The sequence below is a fragment of the Ambystoma mexicanum genome, chromosome 5q, assembly GCF_040938575.1.
Source record: "Ambystoma mexicanum isolate Mex_15411 chromosome 5q, UKY_AmexF1_1, whole genome shotgun sequence".
NCBI lineage: Eukaryota > Metazoa > Chordata > Amphibia > Caudata > Ambystomatidae > Ambystoma > Ambystoma mexicanum.
Window position 1 is genome coordinate 979,809,347 of NC_090933.1, and position 16,825 is coordinate 979,826,171.

General features: G+C 50.7%; 1 protein-coding gene across 1 annotated transcript in view; it reads right to left on the reverse strand.

Moving 5' to 3' along the window:
- EIF3E (eukaryotic translation initiation factor 3 subunit E) overlaps positions 1-16,825 on the reverse strand; it is a 284,648-nt gene that overhangs the window by 94,487 nt on the left and 173,336 nt on the right. The window contains exon 10 of the mRNA XM_069621505.1: positions 15,832-15,941. Coding sequence (XP_069477606.1) covers positions 15,832-15,941 — 110 coding nt within the window. The remainder of the gene's footprint in view (positions 1-15,831; positions 15,942-16,825) is intronic.

The following is a 16,825-nucleotide window of genomic DNA, read 5'->3' on the forward strand; positions in this document are numbered from 1 at the left end:
CGGGTAAACGTGATGCCCTTCCTTCCGCAGCCAGGCTGCTACGGGTGCTAGGCACTTTGTAAAGGTTCTTGGGGAGGACTTCAGGCCGAAAGGGAGCACAGTAAATTGGTAGTGTGTTTGGCCGACTAGGAACCTCAGGAACCTCCTGTGGTGAGTGCGCACCGGAATGTGAAAATACGCATCTTGGAGGTCCAGAGACGCCAGGAAATCGTTCTTTTGGACCGATCTGATTACCTCCTGTAGAGTAAGCATCTTGAACTTTTGACTCAGCAGGGTGTTGAGGTCCCGTAGGTCGAGGATGGGGCGCCACTTCCCGTTTGGTTTCTTTACTACGAAGCAGCGTGAGTAAACCCCTAAGCCTCTCTGTGAAGCAGGGACTAACTCGATGGCGCCTTTTTTTAGCATGAGCGCAACCTCTCGACGCAAGACGCTTAGGTGTGGTTGAGACAGGCGTATCGGTGGACGTCTTGGAGGTCTGGATTTGAATCTTAGGGAATGTCCCAGTCTCACCGTGTCCAGAACCCACCGATCTGTCGTAATTGACTCCCATTCCTCGACGCAACTTGACACTCTCCCTCCTAGAACGTCATTGTTGATCTTTTTGTTTTCCCGTCGACGACGAGTAAGTGGGACGTCTCTTAGAGGCCTGGAAATTTCTGCGTCGGGTCGAGGACTGTGAGGCGCGTCTATAGCCTTGGGACGGATATGAAGACCTCCCGAATGCTCTATCCCTGGATCCCGCAAATCGTGCGTTTCCCGTAGCTCCTCTAAAGGGGCGAAAGGAACGAAAGGGCTTACCGCTTTGGAGAGAGCCCAGCGAGCGCGCCGTCTCAGAGTCCTCCTTCATTCCTTTCAAGGCCTCATCCACCTTTTCGCCAAACAGGTGGTCACCTTCGAAAGGCATGTCGACGACCTTATATTGCACCTCGGGTCTAAAGTTGGTGCACTTGAGCCAGGCCTGGCGTCGTAGAACCACTCCGTTGTTAATTTGTTTGAACCCCGAGTCTGCCAGGTCCACCGCTATATTGATAGCATGGTTCGAGGCTTCTTCTCCTTCACGAACCAGGGACATAGCTGATTTTCTGTGTTCTTCTGGGAGGTGGTCCAAAATGGGTGCCAGTCTGTGCCACATCTCCCTGTCATACCTGGCCATGATTGCCAGGGAGTTCGCTGCTTTCACTGTTGACGCTCCCACTGACAGGATCTTCTTACCGAAAGCGTCTTGGCGTCTAGCTTCGGAGTCCGGCGGGGTAGAGCATTTATGCTGGGCCTTTGCCTTTCTCGTCGCCGCCGCCGATACCACCGAGTCAGGCGTGGGTTGCGCAGAGAGGCATTTTGGCGTCGAATCTGGAACTTTAAATTTTTTCTCTACGTGGCCTTTGACCGCAGGTTCCGAGAATGGATGCCGCATGGTTTGGACGCCCTCTTTCCATACGTGGTCCAGTATCGGTATCGAAAAAACGGAACGCCTATTCTTGCCCATGTGGTCAAAGAGGAAGCAGTCCTTTTCTTCTTGTTGGGTCAAACCGAACTCCTTGCAGGCCTTTTCCATCATGGAATGGAAGGCCCCTATGTCATCCGGTGGAGATGGGTGAATAGGACTTTTCGGAGGATCCACCTCCACATCCGAAACCCATGACGGGTCTCTCGACGGCGAGAGGGAGATATCAGAAGCTGACCCCTGTTCAGAGAGGGAGTCCGAGAGCTCACCTTCTTCCTGGACTGTTGGAGCAGTTGGGCCCACGACCGATCTAGTCGGGCGGTGTGAAGGTCCGGGCTCGTCGACGAGGGGAGTCGTCGGAACAGGTGGGAGCCTTTCGTCCAGGGACTTCAAGAGCGAGTGTAAGGAGGAAAGTACCTCCATGGAGAGAGTAGCCTGGGCGTTTGGAGGCTGGGTGAAAACTTGAGAGCAGGTTGCACCAGAAGGAAATCTGGGCCGTAGCCCCAGGTCTTCCGGGCTCACTATTCTGAAGCCGTCGTCTTCTTTGGAGGTGATCGAAACTGCCTGTTCTTGTAGCAGTGTGTCGGGTAGCCCCATGTCGAACGCTTCTGGCCTCCAGGCCTGGAACTCCGTCGACGAGGGAATCGTCGTCGACGATGAGCCCGTTTGAAAGGCGGGGGACTGTGACGGAGTGGGCACTTGGATCGTCGCCGTCGTCGTCGTCGACGGAGGGCCTGCAGGTGGCTTAGGCGGTCCCGCCTTCGCGGAGCTCTCCCTGCGTTTATCCGCCTCTCTACTCGTAGCTGATCTTTTCTGATCGCTCGAGGAGGATTTTGGCCTGTCCTTATCTTTCTTCGACGAAGAAGAAGAGGAAGATGATTTCTTCGTCGATTCTTTCGATGAGGCCTTAGAGGAATGACTTCGAGGCACGTCCTTCTCCGTAGGTCGTGATTTTTTGGCCGGAGGTTCCGACGGATGTGAGCGTCGGGAGGCTTCTGATGTTTTCGCTGAGGCGATACTGCGCACCGATCCTACCTCCGACTGAGGGTACGCTCCAGCGCCGTCGTTCAGCCACGAGACCAGTCGCCGATTCCGGTCCTTCAGGGTTTTTTGGGAAAACCCCTTGCAGATATCACATTGGTCCGCCGAGTGGTGGGGGTGAAGGCAGTAGATGCAGTCAAGATGGCCATCCCCTTCATAAACCTTCTTTAGACCGCACGTGGCGGAAAAGAGGCTTACCCGACATTATTGCCAGACCAACTAACAAAACTCGTAGGAGTTAGAAGCGGACCAAACAGACAAACTCGCAGGAGTTAGAAACAATCGATAAGTATTTGAAGAAAATACACGAGGAGATCCCACTATCTTTGGAGACGGTTGAAATCTGAAGGGACCCGCGGGGGCGGGGCTTATATACCATCACGTCCAACGGGGCGTACGTGGGCGGCCCCGTAGAGGACGCAGACGGGGATAGGGCAGAAGTTTTTCCTATTGGAAATGACTATATATATGTGTACCGAGGGTTCCCAGTCTGACGACGGGGAATATTCTAAGCATGTGAATCCATGAAAGATCCAATGCTGGAGAAAACATAGTATACCTTGCCTTGCTTTGTTCCATCCCAATCTCTAAGTCATCCTATACTTATCCGGATAACTTGTAATATTGTCAAAATCATTGCCACCCTGTCTTGGATTCCTTGTGCAAGCGCCAACATCTTTAATAATCTTGTCTTGTAAAATCCTAAACTATTAATCCTGTTTGGCGTGATCGGACTCGGTCTGCCATTGCGGGCGCAGAGGTGCGAGGGTTGAACTCGCGAGTCTACCCCAGAGCTTACTGTGCATCAATCTGGTAGCCTAGCCTGAATGCCCTAGCATAGAGAAACTATCTGGTCAAAACTGATTTGCCTTTTTCGCTCCTTCATTTTCTCAAAAATGCACATCACTAGATCTTGCATAACTCACTCAATTTACCAGCTAGAGACCTAATTTCACTTCCATTATGTACCTATGATCCATAGCTACAGCCCACCACTGCATTGTGATTTACAATATTTCAGCCGTTTTTATTAAAAACCGTTTTGGTAAATCAGGCAGGAATTGCAAAAAGTTTCTAAATTTACAACGTGTCATTTGAGTATCAGATTTCTGTAATCAAATAGCAGGAATAATTGACAACATTATCGTTGAAGATCCACAAACGCACATAATAATTTGTGGTGACAGTGCGTAATGACATTTATAAGGCATTCACACGTAATTGAGGTTCATTAGCTGTAATGTCTTTTTGATGAATGACTAGCGCTGTTATAATGATACCTGAAACTAAGTTTACCTGATTGCAGATTGAGTTTTGGGGATTTAACCCAGTTATCACTCCATTGACATACAGTCTTATGGATTGGTTCTTCGAAATTCAGGTAAGCGCATTTATGGCGTTATCCATACACTTATCATTTTTGACAAACCCCATTCTGCAAAGACGTTGGATACGATGTCTTTGTGCAGACGCCATTCGTATTCTACAGACAGAGGGAAATCTCTGCTGAGCACGTTTGCCAGAAGATTGATTTCCACTGGAACATGTTGGAACAACAGAAACATCTTGTTTTTGAGAGCCCATATCCAAATGTTTTGGGACAGCTTGGATAGCCCTGGAGAGTGAGTGCCCCACTGTTTGTTCAGGTAATACCTGGCTGTAGTGCTCGTTTTACTTGTCTGGGAACTAGACTGATTTTTCTCGATGGCGAATCCCAGACTGAACAGAAGGTCTACGGTCCTTTGGGTGTTCAAAAAACATGTGTCGTACGAGTCCCCTGTTATGAGCCAGTCATCGATGTAAGGGTAAACCGGGAAGGAGAGCCTGCGCAGGTGTGCTTCTGCCACTACCTTGGTAAACACCCTTGGCGCAGAGGTGATGCCGAAGGGGAGCACTTTGAATTGGTAATGCCTGTCCTCAGTCATGAACCTTCGATTTTTCCTGTGCGCTGGCAACATTGAAATATGAAAGTATGCATCTTTCATGTCCAATGTTGCCATGTAGTCCCCCTGTTTCAACAGTGGGATCCCCTCCTGTAGCGTTACCATGTGAAACTTCTGAGGTTTTATGAACTTGTTCGCTGGCCGCATGTCTAGAACAGGGCGCATGGTGAGGTCCGTTTTGGGTACAAGGAAGTACAGTGAATAAATACCCTTTACCTGAATAGGGACGGCTTCTATGGCGTCCTTTCCCAGCAGCGCTTCCACCTCTTGATTCAGGATCTCCAAATGGTCCGGTGAGAGGCAGTGTGAGCGCGGTGGTCTGATTTGTGGAGGTCGGGCGAATTCCACGCAGTACCTGTGGTCGACCGTCTTTATGACCCACTGGTCTGAGGTTTTCCTCTCCCATGCCGTGAGGAGAGATGTTAAGCGCCCCCCGACCGGGGTGACATGGGAGGGGACCTGGATCTGATGGGTCATTTCTGACCAGAGGCTGCGGCTCCTCTAGGATTGGGGCCTCTACCTCTGGCTTTGCTGCATCGCTAACCCCTTGGTGGGTAGTATGCAGGGCTTCCTGAAGTTTGTCCAGCATTAAAGTTTCCTGTGCCACAGCTCCGACTTGCACGGGACTGCCATCAAAAGGACTGACAAGCATTGCCTCCTCTCGGGGAGGTGAGGGGGGGGTTGTCTGAGTAATTTGTTGCAGGGACTTGAGTCTCATGCTCTTTTTTGGCTGTTTCTAGGGCCTCATCGACCGCCTTTCCGAAGAGGTTAATATCTTCAATGGGTTTATTGATTAGTGGCCTGTGTTTCAGGCTTAAACCCTGAGGTACGAAGCCAAGTGTGCCTTTTAAGTAGGGTTCCCTGTGCCAGAGACCTGCCTGCTGTTTCAGCCGTGTCCAGAATGTTCATCACATTCTGGTTCACTTGCCTACCTTCGGCCACAATAGGGAGAAGTTTGGACCTGATGGGCTCTGGGAGCTCCTGGAAACCTTCCTGTAGTAGGTTATGGTATGATATGGCATTTATAACGCGCCTATACAAAAGTGTTTCAAGGTGCAATGAGGCAGGGGTGGGGGGAACAAAGGGAGGACAGACAACGATCCAACTAGGCCAGGTGTCACTCAGATCGCACAAGTGCATGGGAAAGGGGGGGGTGGAAAAGTGTGCGGGGGAAGGGAAGAGGGGAAAGTGCAGTACATGGGAAAGTGGAATAAATAAGATAAATAAAACACATTAAACAGCCAGCTGGTGGCAAGTGCAAGGCAGTGCAGACATAAGTGCTGGAAGGGTGATTGAAGGGATACAGAAAAAACGGTGCCCAAGTGCAGGGGTTACCAGGGAGGCAATACAGGTGGGCAGTTGACGGGGCCTGGGCCAGAGATCAGAAAAGGGTGGCCAGGTAACTAGTGTAATTTCAGTCAGGAATTTAGCAAGGGAGGGGAGGAGAGAAAGCAGAAGCAAAGAGGAAGGTTTTGAGGTGTTTCCGGAACCGGAGACGGTTCTCCTCGAGTTTCAGGGAGGCAGGAAGGCTGTTCCAGAGAGAGGCCCCTGCCGAAGAGAGTGAACTGCCACCAACTGGTTGCTTGGAGAAGTGACTGACCATGAGGGAGTTGGAGGCAGATTAGCGAAGAGCTCGAGAAGGAAGATCTTTAGAGTCAGTATACCTCGCCAGCAGCGTAGTGTTATTCGCTATGCGTGTGGTATATGCGGCAGCCGAGGTAACCTGCTTACCCAAGGCATATAACCTCCTGGATTCTCTGTCTGGAGGTGCCTCCCCCGTAGCAAGGGGTACTCCTGCCCATTTCCAGGTGGCAGTCACTACCAGGGAATCGGGGGTGGCATGCCCTTTAATGTATTGAGGGGTCCGAAGGAGCTGGCCGAAATAACTTCTACTCTTGGGTTCACTGCCCAGGTTTGAGCTGGCGACACCAGGGAGGGGCCAATCTTCTCTTATTAGAATTAAGGAGGGGAATGGCCTGGCTAGAGGGCGGTATCCCTTAAGAATATCTGCTACAAAGTCCTGCTCAGGCACCACCTCTTTATAGTAGTGATTTGAAAGTGATCTGCTGCCTTCCTTAACATGGTATTGAAGGCCATTTGGTCGTCTACAGGTGAGGCCTGGCGAGCCGGGGTGGCCGGAGGAGGATCCTGTTGGGGGGAGCGTCCATGGGCCCATCCCCACTTCGTGTGTTTCTTCCCAATTGTTCATGGCATCCGCCTGGTCCTCATTGTAGCCCTGCAGGAAGGAAGGTTCTTCATCTTCACTGTAAATGTCCTGATTAGTATCCATTTGAATGTCTTCATGATGGACGGGGACTGAGGGCTGATCCTCTTGTAACTGAAGGATTAGGCTCTCCATGAGATCTTTTCGGGGGAAGGATGTTCAGAAAAAAAATAATAATTCTCAAGCCTATCCATGCACCCTTCAAATTTCTCCCTTGTCCACTTAGAGCACCTATAAGAGCCTACAGGTGGAAAAACATGGTCTTCCACCTCTTGACACTGAAATTTGTCACTCAGGGTGTTAGAACGAGGCTCCCCACTGTCCCAATAGAGAATCGGGGCACCATGGCGTATCTATAGATTTGTCCACGGCCTAACCCATGTTTCTCGACGGAATAGGTTTAAGCCCAACTGCCGAAGTAATTCTAGCGATACTGTGTTTGATTTCCGCCGACTCGGTGTGAGATAGTGGTTCCGAAGGTCTATCGATAGGTTTACGGCCTACAGTGGTGTTAGAGGGCTAGGTTTTTCGCCTTGAGGCCTAGTTCTAGTTTTTGGACCTACCAGGCCTTTCGGGACCGTCCGAGCATCGAAATTCTGCGCTTCGACGTATAAACTTGATTTAGGGATAGCACCCTTGTTTGTTTTAGAATGCCCAGGCGCAAGACGCTGCTGTGGATGCAAGGAAGGCTTTGGATCTGAACGATCCGAGGGATGCGCCGAAATTTGACGGTCCTGCTGGCGCCTTCACCTTGAGACGTACCTGTCGAAATAGGTAGAGGGGTTGTGTGTTTAGTGTAATGTCTTTGTACACCCCTGTCGCCGGGTGTTGTCCCTGAAGCAAGACCAGAGTCAGGTCTTGAAGGGTCGGGGACGGGCGTGGCAGACCTACCTAGAATTGTCTGCCTCGAGGTCTATCACATCCGCAACAGATGTTTGGTTATCAGAGGTGCCCCGTCACTTTCGGCGGGTGTAGGGGTGGGGGAGGTTCCGCCCATGACATACGGTACACGGCCCACCGCTTTACACAGCGCTACTTAAGGGTTTTAGGCCAAAGGAGTTTACAAGCCACACACCGCTTCTCGTCGTGATTCAAGGGGAGACAGGAGTTGCACGTCCTCTGCTCATCCTTCCACAGGTATCTGACCCTACACTTAGGGCAGAACCTAAAAGGAGTTCTTTCCATAGCAAAAGGGAAAGATGACCAGACCTAAAGGGTAAAGAGGGGGAAAGAGAAAAGAACGGAAATATGGCTACCCCGACCCCACTCTCCCAACTGTAAAGGCCGGCCAGAGGGCCCGGCCACGTAGATGCTTCAAGCGCCGGACCTTAGGCGCCGAAATCCGCTGCCGTATACAAGTCCCCTGTAGTGTTCGTCCAAGTTGTTCTTGCCATCGAAAGGACTTAAGGGGAAATAACCGACAAGACGGTTTTGGATAAACAATGTTTCTTATGTAAGAGCAGTGCTATAGGGCGACCAGTTATCTGGGTGGAAAAAAACAATCTTAGGGACCTCGGCACGTGAGGGATTTTGGGTACATTACACATCACAATAGGGATATGGTTACAGATACGCCTGTGCCGACATCCCCCTTTGGTCCCCGAAAGACAAGATGCAATACTCAGCGGTTACCACTGGATGTCGGACCATATGCACAGCATGTGATTCGAAGCAGATTAAGCATCAGAACATAAATTACTCACCTTAGTGACTAACGTACTTTTAGTCCATGGTCCCCTTTCCTCCCTACTGCATGGGCGTCCCTCGCGAGGGACAGGAGATGGAACTTTTCACCAGAAAAATCATCTTCCCCTCTAAATTTAGAGACGCAGCCCTGGGAGCATGCGCTGCACTGACTCCGCCCTCCGGCGCCACACCTCAGTCCCCAAACACACGTCGACAATAGATTCTAGATTCACCATTGCCTAATGACACCAGATTAGAGGGGGTGGGGGGGGATGGTGGTACGTATGGAGGAAAGGGTAACAAGTACGTGAGTCACTACGGTGAGTAACTTATAATTGCTCTTTCCTCCATACTGCATGGGGGATTACAACTGAATGTAGCCCCAGGGTGGAGAGGAGACCCTCCTTAAGCAAACAGGTTCCGGAGAACCACCTGTCCGAAAGCCGCATTTGACCTGGAGCCGACATCCAAACAGTAATGCTTGCAGAAAGCCGATGAGTGGCCCATGTGGCTGCCCTGCTTATGACCTGCCAGTGGACATGGCGTTGAAAGGCGATGGCCGCTGCCTTGGCCCTGACCGCGTGGGCATGCATGTTCACCAGAAGGGGTCTATGCTGGCCCTCGTATGCTTCCTTGATGGCCCAGACCATCCAGCGGGAAATGGAGGCTTTGGAAGCCTGATAGCCTGGCCTGGCGCCTCCAAAAGTGATGAATAGGCATCTGACTTGCGGAAGCCCTTGGCCTTGTCCAGGTAGAACTTCAGGGCATTCCTGACATCTAGGCAATGCAGAACTTGGAGGTGCGTCCTTCGGGTCAGCAAAGAATGTAGGAAAGACAATCTCTTCGTTTAAGTGAAAGGCTGATGGCACTTTAGGTAGTGCACGGCTTGTGGAAGGTAGTGTACGGCTCTGAGGCGACTAGGGTCTGGATCTCGCTGACCCTGCACGCCGAAGTGAGGCCGACTAGCAGGGCCGTCTTGATGGTGACCAGCCTGATTTCAGCAGACGCCATAAGCTCAAACAGATTGTGCGCGAGCGCGCCCAAGACTAGGTTCAAATCCCACACAGGGTGAGGCATCCTGATGGGCCGGTAGAGTATAGCAAGGCTGGCCAAATGTCTCCTGACAATCAGGTTGGAGGCGGAGAAGACCCCTTCCTCCTAATTCCTATAGGCTCCAATGGTTGAGAGGTATGTGCAGCAGGTGTCCACCTGCCGCCAGAGTTGGCAAGGTGCGCTGAGAATGACAGCACATCGTCCAATGAACAAGCAAGCGGGTCGATATCCTTGGAGTGTGCCCAGGGCAGAACCTGGTCCATTTACTTTTATACTGGGCTCTGGTAGCCTTGCTCCTAGCCCCATGTACGATTTCCAGATTGGCTCGATATAGGTTAAGGTGGCTGAGCGTCACTTGCTCAGGAACCACACTGAGGGCCAGCTTCCGAGGGGCAGGGTGGACAATCTTGACCCCCTGCTGTTAGAAGATGTGCTAGGCCCGTCGGGAGGTCGATTGGAGGGACCTGAGAGGATTGAGAGGGAGGTGGATTGGAGAGGCTGAGCAGCTCCGAGAACCATGGCCTGGCTGGCCACCACAGAGTTATCAGAATGACGTTGAGCTGGTGAGACTCCTTGAACTTGCAAAGCACTCTGTGAATCAGTGGCGTGGACGGGAAGTTGTATGCAGGCATGCCGTTCCACTGGATCCATAAGGCATCGCCCCGGGAGCCTAGGCAATGCCTCTTCCAGGAGGCGAACTGGGAGCACTTCTTGTGCCTGGTGGCAAAGAGATCCACCTGGGGGAGGCCACATCTGTGGAAGATCTGTGCAACGAGGTCGTTCAACTGCCACTCGTAGTTGTCGGCTCCCAACCTGCTGAGCCTGTGCGCTTCCAGGTTGGATTCCCCCGGGAGGTGGACTGCCGTGAGGACAATCTCGTTCTCAAAGGCCCATTCCCACATGTTGATTGCCAGTCTGCACAGGGAAGGGGACCTGGTCCCCCCCCGCCACGCCCCCTTGCTTGTTGATGTTGTACATACTGGTCGAGTTGTCTGTCTGGATAAGGACAACCCTTCCCTTGAGTACCCTCTGGGAACACCACATACAATTAGGACTACAGGTGTAAGCAAAACCAACCTTTGGTGTAAGTCTGTACTACACAGTTTTGTGGTAGCGAGCTGAGCAGCCAGGCTCATCTCAAGAGGGAATGTGAGCAGTACGACAATGCATTACTTACCGTAAAAGCATTTCTGATGGTTGTATCTGCTTAGATTCACATGCTGTGCATAGGTCCGACATCCAGTGGTCACTGCGGAGTATTGTTTTTCGTAGTCGAAAAGGCGACGTCGACAAGGCGTGTCTGTAACACTATCCCTATAGTGACGTGCGTTGTACCCACAATCCCTCACGCGTCGTGGTCCCTCTGTTTGTATTTTTTCTGCCCTGAGGGAGCCTTCTATACGTGAGTGAGTGAGTACAGTAAAGAGAGATGTAGAAAGATGTCTATGTTCCTTCCATCCGAGAGGGGAGGAAGGGTGGGCGCTTGTGAATCTAAGCAGATACAACCATCAGAAATGCTTTTACGGTAAGTAATGCATTGTCTTCTGATGTTTGTTAATCTGCTTAGAATCACATGCTGTGCATAGACTAGAGAGCAGTACCCGGAGTTGGCGGTGGGTTATGAGAAGGAACAGTAGAGAAAAGATGTCTTAATACTGCCTGTCCCACCTGGGAGTCAGATCTAGAGTGTGCGTCTAAACAGTAGTGTTTTGTAAAGGTGTGCACCAAACTCCAGGTTGCCGCCTTGCAGATGGACTCAAGGGGAACATTTGCAATGAAAGCTATGGATGCATCCGTGCCTCTAGTAGAATGTGCTCTTGGCTTGAAGGGTAGTTCTCTCTTAGCATGAGAGAAACAGTGATGCATTGAACAATCCATCTAGATATAGTGGACTTTGAAACTATATCTCCTTCCCTTCCTGCTGCCACCGAGATAAAGAACGGATTAGTCTTTCTCAGTGGTCTGGTTCTTTCCATGTAAAACATGACAGCTCTGCGCACATCGAGTGTATGCAGACTTTTTTCTCCCAGATTGGAATGGTTTTGAAAGAACGTTGGTAGTTCTATTGACTGGTTCACATGGAATTTCGAGATGAATTTCGGTGCAAACCTTGGGTGTGTGCGTAGAACCACCTTGTCTTTGAACTGTTACGAAGGGGTCTAGAACTGAAAGAGCCTGTAGTTCAATTACTCTCCTAATGGAGGTGATAGCTATTAGGAAAGCAGTCTTAAGAGTGAGGTGCTTAAGAGTTCCCTTGTGCATGGGATCAAAGGGCGAGCCCATGAGTCTGGGAAGTACCACATTTAGGTCCCATCCGGGAGCTGGGTTAGCTATCGGAGGGTGTATTCTCTTTACCCCCTCCATGAAGGCTTTGATGACTGGGATTTTCCACCACAAAACTTTAAGTTGTGAAGTGGTGTATGCAGAAAGTGCCGCTAGGTGGACTTTAATAGAAATGAACACCAGACCTGAGTCCAATAGGTGGGTCAGGTACAGAACAATTTGTGTGGGTGAGCAGTCAACCGGGTTGATGCTCTTTCCTCTACACCAGATGACAAATCTTTTCCACTTACTAGAATAGCAGTGACGAGTGTTAGGCTTTCTAGCTTCCCTGAGGATGTCCATGCATCTCTGCGGGAGTTCTAGATGTCCAAACTCTATGATCTCAGGAGCCAGGCTGCTAAGTTCCTGTTCTGAGGACATGGATGCAATGTCCTGCCCTTGTTCTGTGACAGCATGTTGTACGGGCAGGGAAGTTTCACTGGGGGAGATGGGGACATCTCCATCAAGTGAGCGAACCATGGCTGCCGGGCCCACATAGGGGCCACTAGTATCATGGTGACTTGTTCCTGGTGCATCTTGTGCACAATCTTGTTGAGAAGGGGAGTCGGAGGAAAAGCGTAAACAAATCTCCCTGACCATGGAATCGACAGACCGTTCCCCTTGGACTGGTTCTGGGGGTATCTGGAGGCGTAACTTTGGCATTATGAGTTCTCCAGAGTTGCGAACAGGTCTATTTCTGGGAATCCCCATTGTGTGAAGACGTCGGAAAGGATGTCTTCTTGCAACCGCCATTCGTACTCTGAGGGCAGAGGGAAGTCTCTGCTGAGTTCGTCTGCTAGCAGATTGAGTTCCCCTGGTACATGTCGTGACAGTAGGAACATGTGTCAGAGCCCACTTCCATATATTCTGGGACAGCTTGGACAGTCCTGGAGAGTGGGTGCCCCCCTGCTTGTTGATGTAGTACATGGCTGTGGTGCTGTCCGTAAGGACCATCACTGTCTTCCCATGTATGTGTTCTTGGAAGGCTTTTAGTGCTTTGAACACGGCCAGTAGCTCCAGTAGATTTATGTGCTTGGATGCTACGGTCGGAGTCCACACTCCGTGAGCAGTCTGATGGGATAGGTGAGCCCCCATCCTGTGAGGGATGCATCTGTGGTTAGAGTGGCTTCCACTGCGGGTGTGGCAAAAGGTTTCCCCATTACCAGGTTTTCCTTTGTCCACCACCGTAGCGAGAGAACCAAGACCTGCAAGACCACCACTAGATCGTCCCATTGTCCGCTGGCCTGACACCACTGGCTGTTGAGCCACTCTTGCATTGGGCGCAGGCGCGCGTGAGGTACCAAATACACGACGCCATCATTCCTAGCAAGCGCATCGCTTTGCGCACCGTCACCTCTCGACCTGCCACATATTGGGGGATCTGAAACAGCATGTTTTGGACCCTCTCGTTGGAGGGGAAGACGAGGACGTCCTTTGTTCCAATTAGAGCCCCTAGGAATTGTTTGACTTGGCTGGGGTCTAAGCTGGACTTCTTCTCGTTGATGGAGAAGTCCAGTTGGAACAAAAGGTCTACAGTCTTTTGGGTGTCGTAAGAATCCCCTGTTATGAGCCAGTCATCGAGGTAAGGGTATATTGGGATGGATAACCTGCGCAGGTGGGCCGCTGCCACTGCCAGTACTTCGTGAATACCCTTGGTGCAGATGCTATGCCGAAGGGTTGAGAATGCTGCAGAGGTGGTGATTCTCTTGGCCAGGGCATAAAGCTTCTTCCCCTCTTTATCTGGGGGTGCCTCGCTGGTAGACAGTGGGACCCCAGCCCTCTTCCTAGTGCTGGTCACCACTATGGAGTCCGGGATTGAATGACCCCTAATATATAGTGGGTCTGACTGAGAGGGTGAGAACAATTTCTCAATTCTCGGATTGACCCCTCTCACCAGTGCCGGAGTGGACAGTGAGGGGGGTAATACGTCTTAACTGAGGCGAGGATGGGAATTGTTTGGCTAGTGGGAGGTTTTTCCTTGATAATCCTTTCCACGAAGTCAGTATCTGGGGTAACCTCCCCAGTTTCGAGCTCGAAATGTGCTGCTGCCTTCTTCAGTAGCGCATTGAAGGTGGGCTGATCATCAACAGGCGAAGGGATCCTGACTGGTGTAGTTTCAGTAGACCCGATGACTATACTGTCTGTGTCTGTAGACCTAGGTGTTGACTGCCAGGGATTTGGGTCACCCTCGCCTGTGTCCTCCCCGTACCCTGCCTCACCTATGTTAGTGTCCTCATGAAACCCTTCTTCTTGTTGGTCTTCATCATTAATGAACTCATCTTCCTGCTGCAAGTGGGTGTCCTCCTCAGTGAGGTCGTAAGAGTCCATGTCTTCCTGTATGGGGTTATAGAACCTTGGGTATTTAACCCTTGGACTCTCCTGGGGTGCCTCCCTTGGTCTCTTGGGTGCCCTATTTTCTGTGATGGCCATGAACCTGTCTATTTTATCCATACAGGACTGGAACTTCTCTAAGGTCCACTGAGGTAGGCCAGAGCGGTCTGGGAATGAAAAAGGACTTTCTTCTCCCTGTAGTTGCCTGGTTCTGTCCCATAACATCGAATTAAGCGACCCATCGACTTCTGAGAAGCCTTCTCGCAGGCTTGGGCTTTCCTTCGACGGCGGGAGCGGTCCTGACCTGTTCTCCTGCGCCTTCGGAGTTTCTTTGGCCTTGTGCGCGGTTTTTGGCGTATCGCTCGCCATCTGTCTTTAGTGGATATACGCGCGAGGCTTTCGACGATCCTTCTCTCTGCCGAGGGATCAGTCGCCGTCGCGCTAGGTAACGTCGAGTCTTTACTGGCAACGTGAGCACTCTTACGAGGCACGTCGCCGGAGGATTTGGTGTTCGCGCCCTTATCTTTAGAATGCCCGGACGCCTGTCGCGGAAGCGGGGAGGGCGGACGACCCTTACGGTCGGCGGAAGACGCCGGTGGACCCGACGCCCCGTTGGCGCTATGGCTGCCTTCGTCTTTGACGAATGCGTGCCGGGGGGTATGTGTTTTTGTGCTTTTTTGTGTGCGTCCTTGTCGCCGGGGTGTTCATCCCCATAAGCTGGGTGTGAGCAGGGCTTGTCGGGGCTGGGGACGGACGAGGAGCGTGAACGCTCCTTTGAGAGGTCTACAACCTCCGTTACGGGGGCTGTGTAATCCCTGTCCTCATCACATTCGGCGGCGGCAGCGGGCGAGGAGTCAGACCTAGACCTGGCGTAGGCCACCCACCTTTTGACCCTGCGGTCCTTTAACGTTTTGGGCTTCAGTAACTTACAGGCCGCACAGCTGTCCTTGTGATCGAGGGGCAAGCAACGGTTGCACCGTTTGTGCTGGTCTTTCCAGGTATATTTACCCTTGCAAAGCGGGCAAAACCTAAAGGGCGTCCTCTCCATAGCTGAGGGCCAGAAGTGTGATTACGACCTCGGAAGAGAGGGAGGGGAAAGAGAAAGGCATTCTCAAAGAGAAAAGAAAGACCACACAACCCCACTCTCCCTACTGTGTAAGGCCGGCAAGGCCCGGCCACGTGTTCGGCAGCGCCGAAGGATCTCCTCCGCTCGTCCTTCCGTCGAAGACCTTGTTCGGCAGAGAAACAGCTCTGCGTCGAGGGAGGGATCTATGTTATTAATATTAATAATAAACGACCAAAGGTCGAAGGAATGATTTGGCAATGTCTCTCAGGAGCTCCCCATAAAGGCTACCAGTAACTGGGTGGAAAAAAACAATCTAAGGGACCTCGACGCGTGAGGGATTGTGGGTACAACACACGTCACTATAGGGATAGTGTTACTGACACGCCTGGTCGACGTCCTCTTTTCGACTACGAAAAACAAAATGCAATACTCTGCAGTGACCACTGGATGTCGGACCTATGCATAGCATGTGATTCTAAGCAGATTAACAAACATCAGAAACCATGTTTCCAAGCAGATACCGTTCAAAAGAGGCACAACCACCATGTCCGATTTCTTCATTCTACCAGGTAGGCCATGAACATCCATACGCCCAATACAATCTTTATCGAATTACCCTGCTCCACCTCAGTATAGCCTTAAGGTTTACATCAATTTGTGCAGAGATTAGGTCAGAGATGACAAAATATTGCTCAAACCAGCATAAAAACGTGGCCATTATTACCTGATGCTAATGCACTGATGAATGCGACAAAATGTTTCAAAAATAAAGAGACGAGCATTTTCAATGAAGTCTTCAAGGCAGGCCACCAAGAAAAAGTCATTCACCAACACCTGAAACAGAAAAGCTAATCAACATTTGTGCACAAAAGACAAAGTAATTAATTGAAGCTATCTTTGTGAAGTTTTTTCAGAGAAAACTCTGCAATTGGAATTTTCACACAAAAGCTAATTTGAAAAAAGGTTACAGGCAATCCACATTCTCATTTCTAGCCTCATCATTATCCTATTCAGACATTTTCCAGAGCTCATGGCACTTTTTAGTGCTCCATTTCAGATGCCTCATTGCTCCTCTTTCCAAAGCACATTTGTGGGAAGCTTATAGAACAGTTTAAACCTTCCATAAATGTGAAGAAATGTAACCCTTACAACAAAAGCCAAAATCATGTTAGAGTCATGGGATCTTCATTAATACCTCCCTTTAAGATTAGTCTCTCATCCCAGTTCAAAGTTTATGTCAAAGATGGGTAACAGGTATACCACAGATTGCAACATCTCTGCACCCTTTCTCTCCTCTAACATAAATAAGTTACTCACCGTAATGACCAACATACTTCCTAGTCCATTGTCTCCTTTCCTCCATACTGTATGGGCGTCCCTCGCTAGGGACGGGAGACGGAACCTTTCACCAGAAACCCCCCCCCCCCCCTTTCAATTTAGATGTGCGCGGCCCTAGGAGCATGAACTCCCCTGAGTACGCCCCACAAGCGCCATCCAGTCCCCTTTGATGCGTCGACAATATTAACATTACCTAATGACACCAGTTCTATTAGGGGGGGGGGGCAGGACAATGGGACATATGGAGGAAAGGGGACTATGGACTAGGAGTAAGTTAGTCACTAGTTGACCAACTTATTACTCCTACATCCCGTCCCCTTTCCTCCACACTATGGGAGATTACAACTGAATGTAGCCCCAGGGTGGAGATTTGCCCCTCT